Below are 22,792 nucleotides of genomic sequence, written 5' to 3'. Positions count from 1 at the left end.
CAGAAGAGAACATGTCCAGCTGTCAAACCGGCTGCAATGAAGAAGTCGATAGGCAAGCGCTTTAGGTGCGGACAGAAAGGTCAGTAGAAGAAGGATTGCCCTAAATTAGGTACTAAATGTTGTTGAGGCTTATTTAGTGGAGAATTACAATGATAAATGGATCATTGATTCAAGAGCCATTAACCATGTTTGTTACTCTTTGCAGTGGTTCAAACAAAGCAGCCCACTCAGTAAAGGACAAACAAGCTTGAAGTTGGAAAATGGGGAATATATCTCCATAATGGCAGTAGGACTAGTGGAGTTATGTTTTGATAATAAAATTTTAAGTTTATCAGACTGTTTATTTGTTCTAGATTTTAAGCGAAATTTGGTTTCTGTTAGTTGTTTAGTTGAACATGGTTTAACAGTGCAGTTTAATTCCTCAGTTTCAATAAAAAGTAATAATACTTTTATTTGTTCCTGATTATTGATGAATGATCTATATTTTTTTACTTTTATTTGTTCTTGATTATTGATGAATGATCTCTATTTTTTTAACTCCTTTGTCTTATAGTATAAATGCCATTGAATATATTGATGATAAGCAACTTCCCTTATCTAAGATAATGAAGGTTTCAAATGAAACCTATCTATGGCAGTTGCGATTAGGTCATATCAATTCTAGCATAATTTATGGTTTGGTTAAAAGCGGAATTTTAAATTCCTTAATCTTTGAACCTATACCGGTATGTGAATCATGTTTAGAAGGTAAAATGACAAAGAGGCCTTTCAAGGCCAAAGGAAATCGTGCCACCATACAATTAGAATTGGTACATACTGATATATGTGGACCAATGAGTGTTCAAGCCAGAGGCGGGTATGAGTATTTTATCACATTTACTGATGACCACTTAAGATATGGTTATGTTTACCTAATGCGCCATAAGTCTGAAGCTTTTGATAAAATTTGAGAGTATAAGGCTGAGGTAGAAAAGCAATTGGGTGTCCATATCAAGCAGCTTCGGTCTGACCAAGGCGGTTATACTTGCCTGGAGAGTTCAAGTGTTACTTGGCTAAAGAGGGGATAGTTTCTCAATTATCATCTCCGAAAATGCCCCAGCAAAATGGAGTCTCTAAAAGGAGAAATAGAACCCTTTTAGATATGGTGAGGTCAATGCTTAGTTATTCATCATTACCTGAATCGTTTTGGGGATATGCCTTAGAAACAACTGCATACATACTAAACTTGGTTCCATCTAAATCTGTTTTAAAGACACCCACAGAATTATGGAAAGGGCACAAATCTTGTTTAAACCATATTCGGATTTACGGTGCCCCAGCACATGTCTTACCATAGAAATCTCAAAAATTGGAATCCCGTATAGATATGTGTATGTTTATTGGCTACCTCAAGGGAACGAGAGGTGGAGTATTTTATAATCTAAAGGAAAAGAAGGTGATAATTAGTACTCATGCTACTTTCTAGGATTATATGAACAATTTTAAACCTAAGAGTAAAGTGGTTCTTGAAGAGCTTGGGTCAGTTCAAGATCCACCAGAAACTCCTAGTTTTCCATCCCTATTTCCTGTTGATATTCAAAGAGGGGAAAATGTACAATATGTACCCGAAGGTGAACAAACACAGGAAATAGCTTAAGATCAAATTCAAGAAATTCAAGAATAAGAATATAATGAAGAGATTGGTAATCCACCTGAACCACAAAACTTGGATCCTCCTGCACATGTACAACAACCAGTGCAGCAAACTCGTAGTGGGAGAGTGATACGTAAACCTGCAATGTATGCCTTGTTAGGAGAGGCTTATCAAGTTGTTCTAGATAATCCTAATGATGACCCTACCACATAAAAAGAGGCATTGAAGGATATTGATGTGCAAGAGTGGAGAAAGGCCATGGACTGTGAGATGAAATCTATGGATTCGAACTTAGTCTGGTCTCTTGTAGAAGCACCTAAAGGGGTAAAACCAATTAGGTGTAAGTGGATCTACAAGAGAAAGAGAGGATCAGATGGGAAGGTTGAAACCTTCAAAGCTAGATTGATGGCAAAAAGTTATACCTAGAAAGAGGGTGTAAATTATGATGAAACCTTTTCGCCAGTAGCCATGCTTAAATCTGTCCGGATTCTCTTAGTTATAGCAGCAGCTCTCAATTATGAGATTTGGCAAATGGATGTCAAAACAGCTTTTCTAAATGGGGAGTTGAAAGAAGACATCTATATGCAGCAACCGGAAGGGTTCATAATAAGAGGTCAAGAACACATAATTTACAAGTTGCATAGGTCAATTTATGGACTTAAGCAAGCATCCAGATTATGGAACATCAGGTTTGATCAAGTTATCAAATCATACGGTTTTGAGAAAAGCCCTGATAAACCATGTGTGTATAAAAAGATTCAAGGTATAGTGGTAGTTTTTTTGGTTCTTTACGTAGATGACATTCTGTTAATAGGAAACAGTGTGAAAGTTTTGTCAAATGTAAAGGGTTACCTGAAAGAGCAGTTTGATATGAAGGACTTAGGGGAAGCTAACTATATTTTAGGAATCAAACTTTTATGAGACTGAAAGAATAAGGTGTTAGCTCTATCTTAAGTTTCCTACATTGACAAAATAGTGACCAGGTTCAGCATGAAAAATTCCAAAAGGTTACTTCTACCCTTTATACATGGAATTCATCTTTCTAAGGAGCAATCATCTAAAACTCCTAAAGAGAAAGAACTTATGAGTAAGAAACCTTATGCTTCAGCTGTTGGTAATCTCATGCATGTCATGTTATGTACCAGGCCAGATATCTGCTACACAGTGGGAGTAGTAAGTCGGTACCAATCAGATCCCGGAGTAGAACATTGGACTGCAGTAAAGCATATACTCAAGTATTTAAAGAGAACGAGGGATTATATGTTGGTGTATTCTAGTGGAAGTCTTGAAACCCTTGGTTATACGTACTCTGATTTTCAAAGGGATATTGATTATAGTAAGTCAACATCAGGATATGTGTTTATCCTAAATGGAGGAGTCATTTATTGGAGAAGTATTAAACAAACTTGTGTTGCCGACTTCACAACTAAAGCTGAATATGTGGCTGCATCTGAAGCTGCAAAGGAAGCTGTAAGGCTTAAGAAATTCCTTTTGGATCTTCATGTGATACCAGGTGCAGATCGGCCCATTACTCTTTACTGTGATAATAGTGGGGCCATAGCACAGTCCAAAGAACCAAGGTTTCACAAAAAACAGAAACACATATTAAGAAAGTACCACTTGATCCTTGATTTCATTGAAAAAGGAGATACAGTGGTTACTAAAATAGCATCTGAGGAGAACCTAGTAGATCCTTTTACTAAGACTCTTCCTGAACGTGTGTTTGAGAAGTATGTAAATTGTATGGGTCTTAAGAGGGTTCCAGCCTTACTTTAATATAAGTGGGAGTTAATTACATTTGTGCTTTGGGAGTAAGACAAGTTGTAATTTCCTTTTCTGATTCAATAATATTAAGTTATTTTTTGCACAGAATATTTTACGTATAAGGTCTAGATTAATTATGTAGTATATGAGCATATGAATAAGTCCATAGAAGACATGGTCATAGGTTCTCATAATTAATGATGTGTCTCACAGTTGTTAAATAAAGTTGGGCACTTTATTTAGACTATAATATTTTATAAAATAATTTGTCTTGATTATTATAAAATATTGGAATGAACTATGGTCATTCTGAGAGGATCGAGAGAGATTTAATTAAGGATAAATTTTTGTGAAAGGAATTAAATCTCAAGCAACATTTGATATGTTATTTTTTCTTAATCCTGGGTATATTGTAAATAGGTAATTAAGTGACTATGGTTCTTTAAGTTATCAATAAGTGAGGTCTATTCTGAATGGCCAATATCTTGATGATTTGTGAATTATGGTCCTTTGATTACTAAGTATTTATGAAATATACAAAATGGAATTTGTATGAAATATCCTCTTGACATGTTTCAGTACTCGAATATTGAAAGTCATCCGCCAGTGCATTGGATCCGTTAGAGAAACTGATAAGTTAAGAGAATAAATAATTAATTGCTTGGCAGAAATTATTATCGATTAATTATTGATATTTTACAAAGAAAAAATACAATTAATATATACATTATTAGTTTTGGAATTCACATCTGGGCTTTTAGTGGAGTAGTACCAGATAAGATCACGATCCTAGACTTGCTTCTAAGCAAGTGGGAGATTGTTAGATTTATACTCAAGAAGCAATCTAAACCATTGATCAAGAGCCTTAATTAATAATGGGCCATAGGATCCCCAAACTAACTCATTAAATGATAGAACCCATTTAACTAATTATTAAGATACAAGAAAGAGCTCATTAACTGGGCTCAAGGTGTTATAAAACCCTAGAAGGATTAGGGTTAGTAGTATATAAATACACTACTTACTAGCCTCCAAAAATATGTTTTTACGTATTATTGTCCTGAGATTGAGAATTTCAGTAGAGAATCGAAAACACCTTGAGAGAAAAACAGAAACTGTGAGTTTCAGAGTGTTTTTCATATTAACCTTCTTGTTTCTTTTGTGATCAGATGCACCCACACGTAGATCTATCACTAGAGAATAATTTGAAAGGTCCTGCGCATAAAGGTAGTAAAATAATGGATAGTGACATTATTTATCACATGTTTTATTCAGTCTTGATTAGGCTTCCATTGTGTATATGATACCAGCAGTTTTCATATTACTTTTCTAGTTTACTTATTGGTATTTCTAAATGCCGTTCCATTTTTATTGGTGTAAATGTTCTGCTTCTCCTTTCTTTTTCCCTATGTGTCCTCTATTTGTTATGTAGAGCAAGTATAAAAGAAAATAAAAAAGGATAAGGAAATTTACAACCTTTCTTTCTACTACCTGATTCTTGCCAAATCTCACCAATGGAATCTCTTTAAATTTAGCTCAAAGTGAAAACATTAAGACACATTTGTTCCTAAAATATGCAAAATCACAATTTCCTTGAGGCTTTGTTACTAGGCATTTTTGCAAAACTGTTGTTTGTTTTGATACTTGTATGATGGATTGGATTACATGATGGAAGAGAAATAAAAATATATATATAAAAGAAATGATATGATAACCCACCTCCTATTAGATTAAACTTTTGGAGAACTAGTAATTTAATGAGTACCATTTCCTACCTTAGCTTCTCTTCTAAATGAAAGTTTGGAAGACATTTTTTAGTTACTGGCCTAATAATTTGCCAAGATGGACAATTGCACTTTCTAATTAATAGTTGACATCTTTAAGTTTCTGTTTAGTGATAACTTATGTTATTGGTTTATTATCTTATCTTATAAAAAAAAAAATTAGATCAGATAAACTTTTAGTTAGAGGGGCCAATTATATTTCTAAAGATATTTTCTCTTAATCTTTTTCCAAAAACAACCTCATATATCTAAAAAATCTTAAAAAGCTTAGACGGCCATGGCCCCCTACCCTTCAACGCATATGCATAAGGTGACTCCATGCGATTCAAAGTATTGAGGCTGAAAGTAAGGCTCTTCTCTGTCTTGCATTTGGTCTTTGGGTTAAGGGTGGAGTGAAATTATCTTCGAAAGTGACTTGAAAGAGTTGGTCTCTAGTATGATCAGCTCAGAGGATATGCAGGTTTCATATGGACCCTTGATATAATAATGGAGGACTTACAGTAAAAATATCTTAATCAATTAGAGGAATGGGAGGTGCAATTTATCCCAAGACAAGCAAATAAGGCAGCGCATTGGATTGCAAGGGTAGACAATGAAGATATTGTTTTAGCTCAAGCGCTTAATGAAATTTTATTCCATGATCTAAACAGATGTAGTCGTTTCTGTTTTAAAATTGCCCACCAAAAAAAAAAAAAAAGAAAAAAAAAAGAAGGATTATTCTATAATAAAATTCATAAAGAACTAATTTAATATTTTTTTGCCGAATTTAATATATTTTTATGAAAGGAAAAAAAAAATTTCTTAATATAATAACCAAACATAATAATATATAATTATTCTTAGAATGTATACCAAACATTTTAGGACATTATTTCATCTTTCATGCATTTCCTGTATATGACCTTGGTAGTGTCCATGCCTGCCTCATGTAAAACACTGCAACAATCTATTTCTACACCCTGAAAAAACACACTCAACAAAAATAAAATATATATATATATATATAAACAAATTTGAAAAAGAAATTAATAAGATAATTCCAGATACTTTAGAGAATGTAGTTTGATTATAAGCTATACCTACAATTAATGCTAAATGAAACTTACAAGACTTTTAATAGAAATATAAATATGAAACATATATAGAAATCCATGAATAATGCAATAGTACTTATGGATGGAGAAAGATATTGATTGAACTGACCTCCATGCGTTTGGTTGCAGGCGATGAAAAGACCTGAATTTTGGTAATGGGATCAGCAGAAAGACTTCCACTTGAAGAACATGAAGCTGAATCCCGCGGAAATGCTCGAACGTAAGTAGTTACAATCTGGTCTCCTTCCTTTTTCTCAATGGAATCAAAGTAAAAAACATGAGGGGCTTCACAAGATGGATCCTTGGGAGGCCAAGGCCTGGTGTTGAACATGTAAAGTGGTGGACTGACATCCTTCCAAGGTCTAAACGTCTCGATTGGTGTGCGTAGATAACTTCGAGGGAATATATTTTCATAGATATGAACAGAATATCCCCATGAGACAGAGAACGACCATTTACTTGGTCTGTGGTAGCATATGGTCTGTTGGAGCAGACGTGAATGGTCTGCTTTTGATGCTTTCATAAGGTGGTTAATTGATTCTGAGCGGTTCTTGAAGGGGAAGATTGGGTCTATGGTGTCCAGGTGGTGAAGGGACACTAGAGGAACTTGTGGATGAGCAGATAATAGTCCTGATATATCTCCGACAAGATCAATCTGGCAAGTACAAAAAACATATATAGATTAAGTACCAGTAATATTAGTGGAAATTCTTTTATTCGGATTATAAATCACTTATATAATATCTTAGACTTTGACTTTTGTGTAGGATATCCATTTGTGGAACAAAACTAGATTAGATTAAAATGGACTAATTTATATATAATCTAATATAATCGGATTAAAATTTGAAATAGTTTACTTCAATATAATAAACGTACTATTAGTTAATACGTTAATCAGACTAATTTTTTTCGAAGATCGTATATAAAAGACTCTTTTTTGTTCATATATATGTTTTTGAAATGGAAACACAGAAAAAATGTACCTGGTGAAACCCCTTTTGTTGTGTTAGAGAAACTCCTAGATCAGATAAACAGAAGTAGAGCATGAAGTCACTGTACAAAATATGGATATATCTTTGAATACACTTATCAAAAATTTTTATCAATGCTGCAGCTAGTGGATAACTCAAAGCATAACCGCCTCCACCAAATGCCATATCAAATGAGAAATAAAAGTTGGATATAATACACTCAGAACTAGCTCCAATGTACATGTATTTAGTGTGGTCATACTTTGCTAAAACCTCAACCAAGTTGTCAACAAAAACGATTGTATCATCATCTGCCATTACATACCATCTCACATCTTCATCACCTTCCTTGAATATCTCCAAAACCGAACGTACAATTCGTACATGATCGGACCATTCGATGTTCTTGTATGAACTTAGTTTCGTGAAGTCCTCGTTAACACGAAAAGGAGGGTAGGATGAAGACCAGGGAAGGAAATCCATTGTGGGCTCTCTATCTAGAAAGAGATAACCCCTGGTAACATTTGGTCTCCACCATGATTTGACATATGAGGTTTTCTGCTGCCATGTGTTCATGGAACCAGCAATACCAAAGACAATGTGACTTATATTGGTAGGAGTTTTAGCAATGGGAATAGAAGCTGACCATCTCTGCGTAAAGTTTGCCAAGAGATCGGAATTTTGGTAAAAGTGAGCGTTTTCTTGCAAAGAGATGTAAAACATTAGGAGAACAAGTCCTAAAAAAATAGCCAGAAACTTGAATAGAGCTGCAAGAGGTGATAAAGTGCCATGTTTTTGTGGAGTTGTAAAGTTGACGGCCATTGGAGAAGTAAAAAAGAAAGAAATTGAACCAAACGGTAACAGAATTCTTTCTATTGAAGTTCAAAGGCTTTTAAATATGGGTTTTTCTCCTTGAAGTGCATGACTCTTGTGGATCTACCTTGGAGGCAATGAACTTAAATTTTTCCTTAAAAGTTAGGTTAATTAGTTGTAAGTATTGTGCAGTACTTTTACTGTGTTGCCTCCACACCTAATAAAGTTTGGCGAAGGTCAAAAATGTCATGGGAATGAAATCTTTAATTCTTTCGCTACTCTCTCTCATATACGGAAAAGAAAAATAAATTTAACTAGTTCGTTAACAATTATACTAACCCTAATTTAGAATTCTTAATTTTTACCCACCAATGTAAAATATATAACTCTCAAATTATGTTTAAGAATCCAAAAAAAAAAAAAACAAATCTCAATTCTCTTTATCAACTCTCTAGTCTTACATTATATTTATATTCATTGTAAAAAATTTTTTTAAAAAAAAATACTTATATTATTTGATCGATAAATAATAATCATTTTTTCTCACGTTCATATAATTATTTTTTTTCTACTTCATATTCTTATTCTTCATCTGTTTTATTCATTTTTCTCCTTTAGTTTGCAATATCGTTTGTTCAAAATAAGTTACATTGTCAATAAGTATTTTTGGTGCATGATGTTATAACACAAAATTATTTATTAAAAACTAGAAGCTAACATTTTCTTTTTTGTTCTTTTTTTTTTTCTTTTTTTTTTTTTGATAATGTGCTTTGTCCTTACTAATATTAGATAAACCTTTATTTATAATAACAAGTTATAATTAATTTCAAGCAAAAAAAAACAAAAAAAGTTATAATTAACTTGCAAAAGACTTTTTTTTTTTAAAAAAAAATTAATATAAATGTGATTCTTGTTTTAAAAAAATGATAGTCATAGGTAAGATAATTTGAAAACTATTGAAAAAAACAGAAGAAATTTGAACCATATAGTATATCTTTGTAGTGATAATTTTAAATATGCATATATTATAGTGTACTTTACTTCAAGATGATTATAATTATGGAAATTATTGCATATATTATAACAAAATTGTTTATATTTGGTTTGATTTTATTTTTATATTTGTCTCCACTGGGTGAAACATGCTGGTTTTGCCCTTAATTCTTGTTAAAAGTTTGATAATACATGTGGAAATGTATGATGCTTAAGCATATTTCTAATCTTTTTTTTCATTATAATAATTTAAACTTGTTGTAAAAACCAAGTACTGTAAGAGAATGTGAAAAGAGCTATTACGCATATATCGTGAGGCCTAGCGAGCCAAGTACATCTATTAGCAAAATGTGGGTAACTTTTTCTTTCAAAGGGGAAATGCCACTCAGTCTCACGCGTTATGGTAGGCTTAGATAGGCAGGCCTTAGGCCTAGCCACGCCTTCCTTTCGAGGATAGATGAGCTGTAACGTATATAACTAATTTTCATAGCAAATACCCGCTTAAAACAATTAATCAGAGAGAGAAAGAAGAAGAAGAAGAACAGAGTTACAGAAATAGTTGAAGGATTAGGGAAGCTCAAGTAAGCTTAATTACTTTAACAACCTAACATAACTGTTTTAGCTTAATTAGATAAATACATGGTGTGAAAAAAAAACACAATTTTATTGATCTACTTCCAATAAATATAGGTCCACAACTACAACCCCATTTCAGAAGAAAAAGAATTGCATATCATGGTTCTGTCTTTTTACTTCACATGGAAAACTCGCAAAGATATGCATGAGAAGAAAAATCTATATAAACAATATAGAGGCGGTTTGTGCATCTCTAATGTCTTATAAATACATAAATTAAATTTAATGTACACGTTCAGCAAAATATCACGGAATATTAAGTGTATACAAAATAATATTTATTATAGTAAAATTAATATATATATATATATATATATACACACACATATGTTTGTGTATGCGTTGCGAATGCTTGGGATACAAGTCTACGATCTTTCACTGGCGTAATTAAGAGTACAGGGTAGAGAGTTTGGTGTACTTCCCGACCTTTACAACCTAGGCAGCTTGAGGTCGGGGACCAGAGAAGGCTATATGAGACTTATACTCAAATTTGGTACCCCTTTAAAATATAGGACCTTTTTTTACTTCTTTTTTTTTTTTTTTTTCTCTCTCTTATTTATTTATTTCTTTTATATATAATTTTGTATGCTTCCTTTCATAATTGAATATTTGGCCTCTATACATATAGCATACATGGTTTTCCTCCCGTGTATGCAGTGCAGAGTAGTAAAAAGAAAAAAACTATAAAAAGCTTTTCCTCCTGTATACGTAGGGAATAGATGAAACATAACCATAATTCACAGTTCCTATCCATAATACAGGGTTTCTACATTAACAATTTGGACAACCAGTTTGCTTAATGATATAGTTTACTTATACAAATTTTTCAGAAGAAATTGGTCAACATTAACCATTGGCATACAGTACTTCAATACGGTTTGGAACTTTCTACAAGTATGTTACAAATACATGCTATTCTTTGGATTGGGGGGAGTATCAAAAACTAACAAGAAAATTAAGGGGGAAAAAAAAAATAGGGTTACATGCCTTTAAGAATTGGTTTCCCTTTTTTTCTTGAAAAAACTAATAGGTCAGATTCCAATGGGATTTTGTTTTCATCTTTCAAAGCTAACAATGGGTACAAGGGAAAATGATATTTGTTATGATAAATCCCGAGGGCCATCAAAAGACTGAGTCTTTCTCAGATTCCAGTGGAGACCATCATGTATGCTCCGCAAGAAGTCATTGGTGGAATCAACAAGACATGCTGTAGGAACAGGCCAAGGAGCCATGCTACAAACAAGTGCATCCCCAGGTTTTAACTGTTTCCTGTCCTTGCCATCAAATGATGCCCATGCCTGGCTTCTGCTATTGAAGGGCACTTGCACACGTATGGTTACATGCTCCGGTAATATGAGAGGACGGAAGGACAAGGAATGTGGGCATATTGGAGTAAATAGGATGCCAGGAACCTGCAAAGATGGAAAATAAAATCAGCATTCATTATAACCAGACAGATCATAGCAACAGCATGTTCCCTTTCTGACTTCATATGTTGCCATGTCAATCCTTCTCTATCCCAATATTCACTTGAAATATGCATCAAAAACCAACTGGTTTCTCAATTTGAGTTGGATACACCTCTTTGACTGCAAACTAATATGTTCCCAAGCCATATATGCACTGAAATGGTGACTAAACATACCTGGGGATGAACCATTGATCCACCAGCTGCCAGTGAATATGCAGTACTCCCAGATGTTGTTGATAGAATTAACCCATCGCCTTGGACACTTGTGACAAATGAGTTGTCACAATAGCATTCCAAATTTACAAGGTACGATGATATCCCACGGTCGATTGTAACCTCATTCAACACAAGTATTGGTTCTTCAGTTTCGTACTCAGTTTTAGCATCATCTCTGATAACATGGCACTGCAAACGGTGGCGCAATGTGATACTAATTGGACCCTTTAAAATGGAGTTGAGGCACTCTCTGTAATGTTCACTGTCTGAACTATGTTAAAGATCACCATTTCAGCAAAACATGGAAGAGTCAATAAGCATGTCAAATCAGAAAGATATTCCGTGACTAAGAAGTTTTCAACAATAATGTATTCAGAAGAATGGTTATTTTATGCTCGAGAAAAGAATATGCAACATATTCTTGAGGATACAAAAAGGGGTCATAAAGCCAAGGGACCCTAAAGAAAATGGAACGACAGGAGGAACTGGTCCTTTGAACATGGATGCCGCCTGCACAAAAAGGGTAGGCATTCATTAAACCCAAGAGTCCAAGACTTAGATACTAAATGGCAAAATCTATTAAAAATGAGCACCGACATAAAGTGGACTTGGTTTCAATTGCAAAAGGTTCTAGACCTTATTTAGAAGAAAATATGAACTCCATGAATGAGACACAGTATTCAGCAGCTTATACCGAACTAACTGAAAAGTTTGTAATTTACTAGCAAAAGTAGGATGCTAGACACTACACTGGTCTAACTAAGATAACTAGTTTATGATTCAAGCACCCATATAACATGAAACTGCATCAAGAAAAGAGAAGTGCTTTGTCCCTTGATTTCGATATTAACAGATATTACTAAAACTTCCTCGAAAACTTCCTCTCCTTCCCTTGTTTAATTAAGTAAAATGTTAATCTACCCCGTAAAACAAAAAGAAAAAGAAAATAATTCCATGGACTAAACAAGCATAAACTAACCAAAGAAAGGAAGTTCTCTTTTTTATTTTTTATTTTATTTTATTTTTTTTTTTTTGGGGGGGGGGGGGGGGGGGGCAAAGGAAACTAAAGTACATAATCTTTATAATACTAATTATCTAGACTACAATCGATGTTTCAGGTATAGTAATATACATGTTTTTTTTTTTTTCTTTTTCCTCCTATTCTCTTTTATTTATTTGCTTAACATATCCATAGATTTTCTTCTTGGGTATCACATGTTTGTTGCTACAGTACGCTTTTTCCCCCTCGTTTCACCAGGCCATAGTGAGGACATGTTATTAGGTAATACATTTACAGCACATAACACCCACAAGCTCCCTTACTATGTTTTCAACCATCCTTGAAACTATTTTGTTTTTAACAACTACTTCCAAAATGCTTTCATTACAACAGATCAGATTGATAAGTCCACAAAATATAGAACCAACAGATACCCAGTGAAAGTACTGATAAAGACTTGCCACAATAACATGATAGCTATTACTGTTCTTAAGTTCAAAAACATTATCATCACATACCCAGAGGACAGTTCCATCCCCACCCAGAGTTACCACGAGATCAACTTTTGTATGCAGGAGCATAATTTCATTAGCTGTCAATCAACAATATGAAACTCTAAATAACAAAGTCACAAACCAAATTAAAGTATGAAAACATTACATCATTTTAGTTAAATAAAAGTGAAATGTACAGTCAGACACTTGTATGACTCTTAACATAAGGTTGTGTTTGTAAGTCACTGTAAATGGCATTATAAAAAAAATAAAAAAATAAAAAAGAAATTACTCCTGAAGGTCAAAGTAATTGCTTCAAGATAGGAATGTCAGCTCCCAAACTAGAAAAACAAAACAGCAGATTTTTTCATGTTTAATTCACAAAATGTCAATGCTTACCATCTTTCCAGGTGTGAACAAAGTTGAAATCAGATGACTCAGAAAGAAGTTCAGCTCTCACACGTGGTTCCACATAAATGTCTAACTTTTTCTGCGCTCTCAGCCATCTGGTAATTAAAGAAGAAGAGTAAGGAAGGAAAAAGATTTGGCCCAAATCACAATTTTTTAGTGAGTAAACAATTGAAAGTAGATGCCTATAACTCCTATATCAGCCCAGTAATGGAAGAGATCATGACGAATTGTATTGTAGCACACTAGAATGTAGATAAAATTTAGAAGCCATTCTTAGACACATTCATATCATGTCTTGAATTTATCTGAGCTCAAATCTAGCATAATAATGGAAGTTTACTTTCAGAAGAGCAGAAAAGTAAGGATATCTCAATATCCACACCTGACCATTTCTATACACAGAATTTGAACAGAAGTTGAATTTGGTTTGGTCAATATAAGCACAGTCTGTGGGTCAGATTCCCACCTCAAAGAAATCTGAAATAAATATGAGTTTTTAATTAGACAAACAATGGGCAACACCTGCAAAGTGAATTCAACACTTAGATGAATAGAACCCTGCAGACCTTTGTTGCAGTATTAGGTAAAGAATAGAAAGGTCAAAAAATATAAATGATTGTTCACTCTAGTGGGTAAAAGAGAAATCCTTATGCATAGACAGCATATAACACCTGTCTACTGCTACGCTCAGCAGTCGTTATATTTCCTCTTTCAAAAGAAACAATGTCATGCTTGTGTTGGTCACTGTGTTCACCTTTGCACCACCATGAAAGTTTAAACGATGCCTGCCTCAAGCAAATATAGTTTTAGTAATATAATCTGGACAACCCAGTGCACTGACATTGTTCAACAATTAAATATCTTGTAGTATGTGTATAATATGTTCTTAGTATACAGTGAGACTATCTCATATTACAATATGTTCTTAATATACAGTGAGACTATCTTAACATACAGATTCTCTTCACATTATATGACTGAAAAGAGCTCATCATAATAAAATTGCAGTAGATATACAAGGGTTCATGGGTTAATGTCCTTTATCTGGTGATTCTTAGAAAACAATTAAACAAAGATATATACAATACGGCAGGAGCTAAAATTGAATTAAAGAGATGAAACTTAGCTGGACTTACGAAATATATTATAAAATTACCTTTCTCATAAATTTATTATTAGGAAGAAAATTGGGTTCAGAATCAGCTTCCCCATCCCGAAGAACCTCATGAGAACATATTCCATTCCTCCCACAACAGTATTCAGGTTGCATACTAGATTGGCTAGCCAAGGTCTCCATCCTCTCATCATCACTATGATGCTCTTTAAGTGATTTCTCTGTAATGTCATCCAGAAGATTCCATGATTAATTAAAATTATTAAGTAAATAAAGAAAAAGATAGGCAGAGGGGAGAGAGAGAGAGAGAGAGAGAAGGCAAAACTCAGTACATGGGCTAGCATGAATTTACAATGGAGCACTAAATCTTACGGGTTAAACCATATAGTGAATTATATTGGTTCTAACTTTCTATAACTATATCTTTGACAAGCATATTTTGGGTCACCCAAGGAAACCACCATCTCCAACCAAACCTCTCCCTAATATTACAGTTTGCTAGAAACCAATTTGTTTTTGCTGAACCCAATAATAAAGTAAGTCCAAATTATATGTGTGGTCTTTTGCTGCAAATATGCTTTATAAGGACAACAAGTCATTTCACCATCAAAATATAAATGCATTACCACTCTTGTGAATCAATATATGTTTTTCCCACCTTCTGGTCCTTGTAGAGGCTATAACTTGAAGCAAACCTCACTTCTTAAAGAGTAGAAAGGGAAATTGTCTTCTGTAAAAACATCTACAAGGTTTCTTTAATCGAAGCATCGATATGACTATTAAATTTGTGCAAGACAAAGCAAGTACCTTCAGATATTCTCCTACTTGAATCCTTGCCAGTCTCCCCACAGGCAAGACCTGGAAGAATAAAGGTTATGATTCCCATTGCATTACATACAGAACTTTGAGTCCACCAATTGCGAAGCTTTTTCACAAATTTCTTTGCCTGATAGTGGAGTACCCACAATCTGATGATAATGAGTCCAAATTTGATTAGCAAGCCAGCGGATACAAAACAAATTATCCAAGTTTCAATATTTGGATGGGAATCAAGAAGTCAACCGGGTATTGTGGCCAAAAAAATCCAGAGAAACACAGAAACCTTTTCTTTTTCTTTTTTGGATGATAAAATTTTGCTGCTAGTAGAAAATAATAAAAATAAAAGAATGAAAAAAGAATTTTGAGTTCTCCTCCAGAAGAAAGAACAAAGAAAGGAAATTCTCCAAAATTAAGATGTCAAGGATGAATAAAATAAGATAAAAGGAAAAAGGATTGGGCACTGAATGTTAATTAAAGGCCTATGATTGTAATACTTTTCAGATGATAGAGAGAACAAAAGTTACAAATTTGCAATGGCAGAAGCAACTAGAACTGAATATTAAGATACAATAAAGGGAATCAAGTACATATGGCCATAGTGAAGTGGGCGAGAGAAAGGTAGAACAACTGCCACAAGATATGGAAGAAGTCATAACTTCTTGAGTGCACACATACGATAGGCACAGTTTCATTGATTGGTCAAAAAGGATCCAGAAATGTGAAGCTTCATACTTAGGCTTTCTGGCTTAGAAGTTATAGAAAATATGGAATTAAGTAGCTTGAGTAAAGAGCTAAAATGGTCTTCGATGTTTCGTCCAACAAGATGCAGACTATAGATCCACTGGCTAAACCTTTGGTGGTACCATCTTTTAACTATTATTCATTTATTTATCCCTTCATTTTCTGTCTACTATTGTTTCATTAATTTCATATTTCTATCTTAATTCTAGATCAGAAGTGAAGAGGGGGCAAAAAAATAAATAATAAAAAATTAAAAATAAAGAAGATATGCTCCAGAACACTATCTGAAGACCTTGACCTTGATAAATGCAACTTGTTTATGTAAAATGAGGACTTCATATATCCAATAAGTAATGGGCCCTTTATGAGTTTGCAGCTGACATTACAACAGTGGAATCTCCTTTCATGCTTCCAGGTAGATAATGTCTTACAGGTATTATGGGATGTGGCTGTGGAAAGAACCTCTACTGTTGGATTTTCTACGAAACAGTTAAGCAATTCAACCTAAGGAGTTTCTAGAGACAAAGGGAAACATGAATCTTTCTATTCATATTTACCTTATTGAAAGGGGTATATTTCACTATATATTTGTAAGATAAAACTGCAAAATTTAGAACAGAAAGCGGAGTAAAGAATTTTTAGTCTTATTACCAGCATCTGGAAAGTCTTTGTTTTATGTCATTTATGGTTAGTGATTGTTGTCAAATATAATAAAAGACAGAGCATATCAATAAACTTATGGTGTTCAATTGCTCAAAAACCTTTATGTTCCAACTGCAAATTCCGCATCCTCTCCAGCTCATATTTACGCTTCCATTCAGCAGCCTCAGCTTGAGCGCAAGCCTTTGCTTCGGCAGCACGTCTTAATGCCTTTGCAACAGCTACAGATTGGTTGTATACCATATAAGCATCATACTTAGACAATGTGACAAATAATAGTTCCATTTAATGTTATACAATTCAAAAGATAAAACATGATCATACTTCTCATAGCCTCTGAGAACTCTATAAGGTGGTCATCAGACCCCTGAACTGGAGATTCTTGAAGGAGTTCCTGCACTGCCTTCTCCGAGTTTAGTAGAGAATGTGAACTAAGAAAACCATTCTCTGATTGTGAGCATGAAACGCTAGCTTCACCCTGCCCAGAGGAAGCATCTTAAGATTACATACTGAGTAATGTAATCGAACTGTAACAAGGTTCTTAGCAACACAGATAAATGTATCCCATCCAAAAGAAGATGGTCCTTTTCGGTAAATGCATTGTACAATAAAGAGTAGGTAGAACATTATAGAAAGTAAATGAAGAAATAGCATATCGATTGATAATTGATAAGCAGTAAATAGACAGATTTTGTAGATGAAATCCATGTACGACCGACCAATGTAGGAACAAGTAACCTTATTAGAGATAAAGTGCGTAATTGTATTTCCTCTTAAGGCTCTTTTTTCTTCTTTATTTGCTTGTTGGCACATTAGTTAATCAAATAATATCTTTATAAACATTCCAACAATCTCATGAAACCAACTCAACCTTAGATTGGGTGGTTAAAGTTTCAACACTGATTAAATAGGTCGTAAATTCGCAGGTTACTATTAAAAGAAAAACAAAAACTTAATAGATATTCATCGTTTAAGATTAGAAATGATATAAAGTTGAACAGTAAGAGTTGCACTGCACCATGTTTGTTGTTAACTACTTAAACTTCTACCAACATTTCTCAGTTTGCTTATGTTATATATTTTAGGAGTATCTTCCGTGGCATATCCGACAAACTTCTCTCGACATATGGATCAAAACGTTAATGTTCCAAAAGAATACAAACAAAATACAGTGCTTCAAACATTCTTTTAGCAGTTTGTCGTCATATCCATAACAGCAAATGATTGGATAAGGTTTCCAAGCATCTAACATTGACTAAATTTTGTATAACCATAGACAAATACATATCATAACCGCATGAGTCTTTCCTAGTATCACAGACATTCCAGACTGGTCCACAGGCACATATTTCTTCCAACAAAACCAGCTTATTCAACCAAACAAAAAAATCCCAGCTGACTCCACATATCCCCAAAAAAAAAAAAAAACTCCGCTCTAATATAATCTTGAATTCTTGAGAAAACAATAAAAGAGTAAATAAAATTTTCAACTCCAACAGCATTTTTGTTTTTCCTTGATCCCAATTAAGTTCACTTGGCACTGATCATAGTCACACGAAAACAGTAACCAAACAAAAAGATAAAATCTTTACAACCAGAGATTCAAACCCTAATTGCAAAACTGAAACTTAAACTAAACAGACCAATCAACGTCAAAGATGTCACAAGTTTCAACAATAAATACATATATATATATATATATATATATATAGAGAGAGAGAGAGAGAGAGAAGGAGTGATTACAGAAGAATTGAGCTTGCTGGGAGGCATGGCTGGGTTTGGATCCCTTCCTTGTTGTTGTCCTTGGTTTGTGAGACTCAGAGCTTTAGAAAGGTGCAAGCAAAGAAAGAAATCAGGCCTTGTTTTTTTAATTTTATGCACTCAATATATTTTACAGGGAAAGATAGGCAGATATACGTTACGGTCTGATCATTGATGAGAAAGGAAAAAATAGCAAAGATTGAGATATTGGGTTGAGAATTGTGGAGCCCACAATCAACGCGTGGCAAGTCAAGGGAGTTTAGGTTACTTAGTTACGGTGTTGTGCAGTACACTCTCACATTTCCCATATCATATTTATATGTCTCCTTCCTAAGTCAACCACCCACCTAACCACCCGAAACAACTATCAACCATGACGGCATGACTCAACTACAGTAATTATCCTCTGTTCCACTACCCACTTTCGTCCTCTTCTCTATGGTTCTGATTTCACCACCTGTCTTCATCAGAAAATTAAGTTTTTAACTGGTTGTGCTTTCTGGTTGACCCCCCCACCCAGATAAAATATTTCTGTAACTTGTTTTTTTCCTCTTTCTTTTGGTGGGACCTGGAACTGATACGATATTTTATGGTTATTGTCACAAGCAAAAACGTAAGCACGTGCCCAAAAAATTCCACCACGTATCATTTTCTCATCATTACTGCTACTATTATGAAGAAATAAAAAGCCAAACTCACAATTGAATTTCCCAAATTAATTTCTTAAAAGATCAAAATTCCCTTCCCAGAATGAAAAATCCAAATGACAGCCGTTGGATTTACTTTGCTTTTCCATCAGCTCTAACGTATTCGGCTGGTTGACCCAAAGTCAATATTAAACCTTTTTTCTTTTAATTTTTTAAATTCCACAAAGTATTATTCATATATATATATATATATATTTTTTTTTTTTTTTGGGTCAAGGTATGTGGTCTCTTGAGTTAGAACAAAGAGACAATTGACTTTTTCTGTTGTGGTGTCGAATTTAGACATAAAGAACTTCCAAATGCATTTTAAGGACAATTCAACAAAAGTATTCCAATTCAACTTCAACTCCACTTGCACTTGCATTTTATTTGGTCCCCTTCCATAAACAAAAGTTAGTGGGTTGTCATTGTTGATTGAAAAATGAAATATTATCAAATACCACCACTTTGTTTTTTTTTCTTCTTTTTTAATCATTTTATTTATTTGACCACATATAATATATCAATACTAACCTGTTTTTATTGATATTAAAAAGCTATTTCAGAAAAACTTCTGCGAATAAATTCTAATATATCAGCTTATAAAAAATAGCCACCGCCATAATTTCCTGGATCAAATTAATTTTTATTTGAGAATATATATACATATATATATATATATATATGGGGTTGTAGTTTGGATTGGGCTTGTCCAAACATTTTGAGTTTTAGCCCATTTTGATTTGGCTTGACAAAAACTAGTAGTCAAATCCAGCCCAGTCCAATATTTAGTAAATGGGTCAAAGAAACATATTAGTGTATATAGTTTATTGTGGGATGCATATAGAAAAGAAGTCGGAAATTGGTTTTCCAATCTTTTTTCGATTTCCCTCTCTGCAAAAAGCTACAGAAGAAGAAGAAGAAACTCCTTCGTCCTTCCTCGGCCTCTCTCTCTCTCTCTCTCTCTCTCTCTCTCTCTGTGCTCGAAAAGCAACAGAAATTCCTTCGCTTCGAAACCAATATTTCCCATATTAGTAGAACCCTTGGCACAAGCCAAGCTTCCTTTCCAATTGGTCTTTGCTATGGATACCCTTCAGGCTGCCTACAGAGACGAAGACGACGAAGAAGACGAACCAGCAAACCCCACTGCCACCACCACAACCACCACCAGTTCCGAACCCACTGACCTACCTACCAACGAACCTACCGACCCTCCACTCTCTGAGCCCCAAAACGGTGTCGTACTCAAAACCGACGCCGAAGCCTCCGACGATCTCTCCGAGTCCGTCAAATCCCAAGACAATGACGACGAAGAAGACGAAGACCCGCCACCCAAGAAGCAGAAACAGCTCTCTTCTCTCGGCACCCAACCCTCCTCCTCCGACCGCGAGCAGACTCCGTTGCCCGAAAAGGCCGTCGACAACGGCGGTCCTGCAAGCGCCGCCGTACCTACGCCGACGTCTGCAACGAATTCGAAGAAATCGAAGAAGAAGAACAACAATGTGTGGGTTACCAAGTCGACTCGGAAAGGGAAAAAGAAGAACAAGAATAACAACCACAATGCCCCTGCCGAGGACCCAGTGTTGATCACTCCGGTGCAGAGATTTCCTGACAAAAACGACGATTCCCCGGATATGAATATCTGTTTGTCGAAGGTCTACAAGGCTGAAAAAGTTGAACTGAGCGAAGATAGGTTGAGTGCTGGGAGTACTAAAGGATATAGAATGGTTAGGGCTACTAGGGGAGTTGTGGAAGGAGCTTGGTACTTTGAAATAAAGGTGGTGTATTTGGGTGCTTCGGGGCATACCCGGCTCGGCTGGTCTACGGAGAAAGGTGACCTTCAGGCACCGGTTGGGTATGACGGGAATAGTTTTGGGTACAGGGATATTGATGGAAGTAAGGTGCATAAGGCTTTGAGGGAGAAATATGGAGAGGAAGGGTATAAGGAAGGTGATGTTATTGGATTCTATATCAACTTGCCGGATGGTGGGACATATGCGCCGAAACCGCCGCATTTGGTTTGGTATAAGGGGCAGCGTTATGTTTGTGCACCTGATGCAAAGGAGGATCCTCCCAAAGTGGTTCCTGGTGAGTGGTTGTGTTTATCTACTAGAATGTGGATGTTGTCAAGTTTCAACATCCGTGTTTGTTCTTGTATGAAATTTGATCTTTTTTTTATTTTAAAAATTTTGTTTTTACTTCGTGTGCTGAATATGAATGTGTTAGCTCTTCCTTGTTATGACACTTTAAGTTGATTTTCGATTTTCTCGGCTATCTGTGTATGTCTACGAGATTTAGATGAACGATCATGTGTTGGCATTTGTTACAAATGTAGATACTTGGGATGCAGAATCTTCTGTTTAAAGAACAAAATCTATTGTTGTATCTAGGTTTTAAAGTGGTTTAGGTACATGAGATTTAGTTAGACTGCAAATTTTGTCTTTTTCTCTTGGGTTTTAGATGCCTAAACTGAAGTTTACCGGCACCTGATCGAAGTAAGTGGACAAGGTTAACCCTGATTTTCAATCTACTAGCATAAAAGGCATACTTTATCTTAAACTCATAGTTTATTGTGTATTAGTTCGCAGTTTGGAAGAATTGATATTTGGCTGGGGCTATTCCCAACCTACTCTAAAAGCAGTTCTAGTGATCCTCTGTGTATCCAGTTATAACCAGTCTAGTCTAGCATATTCAAAAATGCTATTGTATGTTGATTTGTATGTTCTTCCCTTGAAGAAAATCTAGGGAGCACAATTTAGCTTAATAACTTTGTTATGGTGAAATTTGGCTGCCTTCTCTAGCAACTTGCCATATAGATGTTATTTCCACAGTTTTATTAGGATTTCTGAACTTGGTTTTACATTCACTTTGGTTTTCTAATTCTCTGCTTGTTTACTTAGAATGATACTCCAATCCGGACTTTTTTTAGCTAGAAGAGCCACTAGTTGGCTAATAGTATTATATACGCAGGAAGCGAGATATGTTTTTTCAAAAATGGGGTATGCCAAGGGGTTGCTTTCAAAGATTTATATGGTGGTCGTTATTATCCTGCTGCTTCAATGTATACTCTTCCCAATCAACCAAATTGTGAGGTCAAATTCAACTTTGGCCCTGACTTTGAACTCTTTCCGGAGGACTTCGATGGGCGTCCACCTCCCAGACCCATGATTGAAGTTCCATACCATGGGTTTGACAATCGAACTGAAAATGGAGTTTCCAACGAGAAAAAGCAGTAGCTGACTGGCTGCATCATTGGACCTGATTATTTGGTGCTTTGGAAATGCATATGAGTTCCCATTCCTTTCTTAATTAATTGCTGTTAATGTATAACTTGCAAATGAATTATGAGCAATGTAATTTTGATTATTATTTGGGAGAGAGAGATTGTGCATGTAAAATATAGAGATGTTTAACGAACCCAGTGATATCTTGATAATTTCAAAGATGGATTTTAATGGATATTCTAGTTCCTCATGCGATGTTGCTCTTGTTGAGATGTATTACTTTCTTGGTCTAGAAAAATTTATATTGCTTGCAATGGTCCGTCTTTTCTAGAGTTCTTACAGGCATCAAGTTTGCTGTTTCAAAAATAATGCCTTTATTTGAATTTGTTCTTTGCTTTTCTGTTCAGGATTTTAGTTGTTTCAGTGATTCTCTTTGCTTTAGTAAGATGGTGGGTATTATTCATGTCTGATTCTCCTGATTGACTGGAGAAGAAATCATATATA

The 22,792-nt window shown here is 34.7% G+C and overlaps 3 protein-coding genes across 5 annotated transcripts; 1 reads left to right on the top strand and 2 right to left on the bottom strand.

Annotated features, from left to right (window-relative positions):
• Window positions 1-5,946: 5,946 nt before the first annotated feature.
• LOC107412444 (uncharacterized) lies at window positions 5,947-8,099 on the bottom strand. Its single transcript, XM_016020222.4, has 3 exons — window positions 7,262-8,099; window positions 6,385-6,930; window positions 5,947-6,140 (listed from the first exon to the last, which is right to left on the bottom strand). The coding sequence occupies exons 1-3, from the start codon at window positions 8,069-8,071 to the stop codon at window positions 6,042-6,044; spliced, it is 1,455 nt and encodes a 484-aa protein (XP_015875708.1). The 5' UTR covers window positions 8,072-8,099; the 3' UTR covers window positions 5,947-6,041.
• A 2,308-nt stretch (window positions 8,100-10,407) lies between these two features.
• LOC107412467 (NAD(H) kinase 1) lies at window positions 10,408-18,548 on the bottom strand. 3 transcript variants are annotated; one of them, XM_016020244.4, is made up of 12 exons: window positions 18,361-18,548; window positions 16,942-17,095; window positions 16,719-16,838; window positions 15,205-15,255; window positions 14,440-14,618; window positions 13,955-14,068; window positions 13,666-13,760; window positions 13,272-13,378; window positions 12,897-12,970; window positions 11,810-11,888; window positions 11,337-11,644; window positions 10,408-11,103 (listed from the first exon to the last, which is right to left on the bottom strand). In XM_016020244.4, exons 1-12 carry the CDS (start codon window positions 18,385-18,387, stop codon window positions 10,792-10,794), a joined length of 1,620 nt encoding a protein of 539 aa, XP_015875730.1. In that variant the 5' UTR covers window positions 18,388-18,548; the 3' UTR covers window positions 10,408-10,791. The 3 variants fall into 3 exon arrangements, with proteins under 3 accessions (XP_015875730.1, XP_015875731.1, XP_024926763.1); XM_016020245.4 differs by lacking the exon at window positions 15,205-15,255 and having other exon boundaries at window positions 18,361-18,546; XM_025070995.3 differs by lacking the exons at window positions 16,942-17,095; window positions 18,361-18,548 and having other exon boundaries at window positions 15,205-15,365.
• A 1,384-nt stretch (window positions 18,549-19,932) lies between these two features.
• LOC107412466 (protein TRAUCO) lies at window positions 19,933-22,538 on the top strand. Its single transcript, XM_016020243.4, has 2 exons — window positions 19,933-21,152; window positions 22,035-22,538. The coding sequence occupies exons 1-2, from the start codon at window positions 20,147-20,149 to the stop codon at window positions 22,298-22,300; spliced, it is 1,272 nt and encodes a 423-aa protein (XP_015875729.1). The 5' UTR covers window positions 19,933-20,146; the 3' UTR covers window positions 22,301-22,538.
• The last annotated feature ends 254 nt before the right edge of the window (window positions 22,539-22,792 follow it).

Source organism: Ziziphus jujuba, chromosome 10 (genome assembly GCF_031755915.1).
Source record: "Ziziphus jujuba cultivar Dongzao chromosome 10, ASM3175591v1".
In the NCBI taxonomy this organism is placed as follows: domain Eukaryota; kingdom Viridiplantae; phylum Streptophyta; class Magnoliopsida; order Rosales; family Rhamnaceae; genus Ziziphus; species Ziziphus jujuba.
Note: the sequence above shows the minus strand (reverse complement) of the source record. Positions and strands in the feature narration are given on the sequence as shown.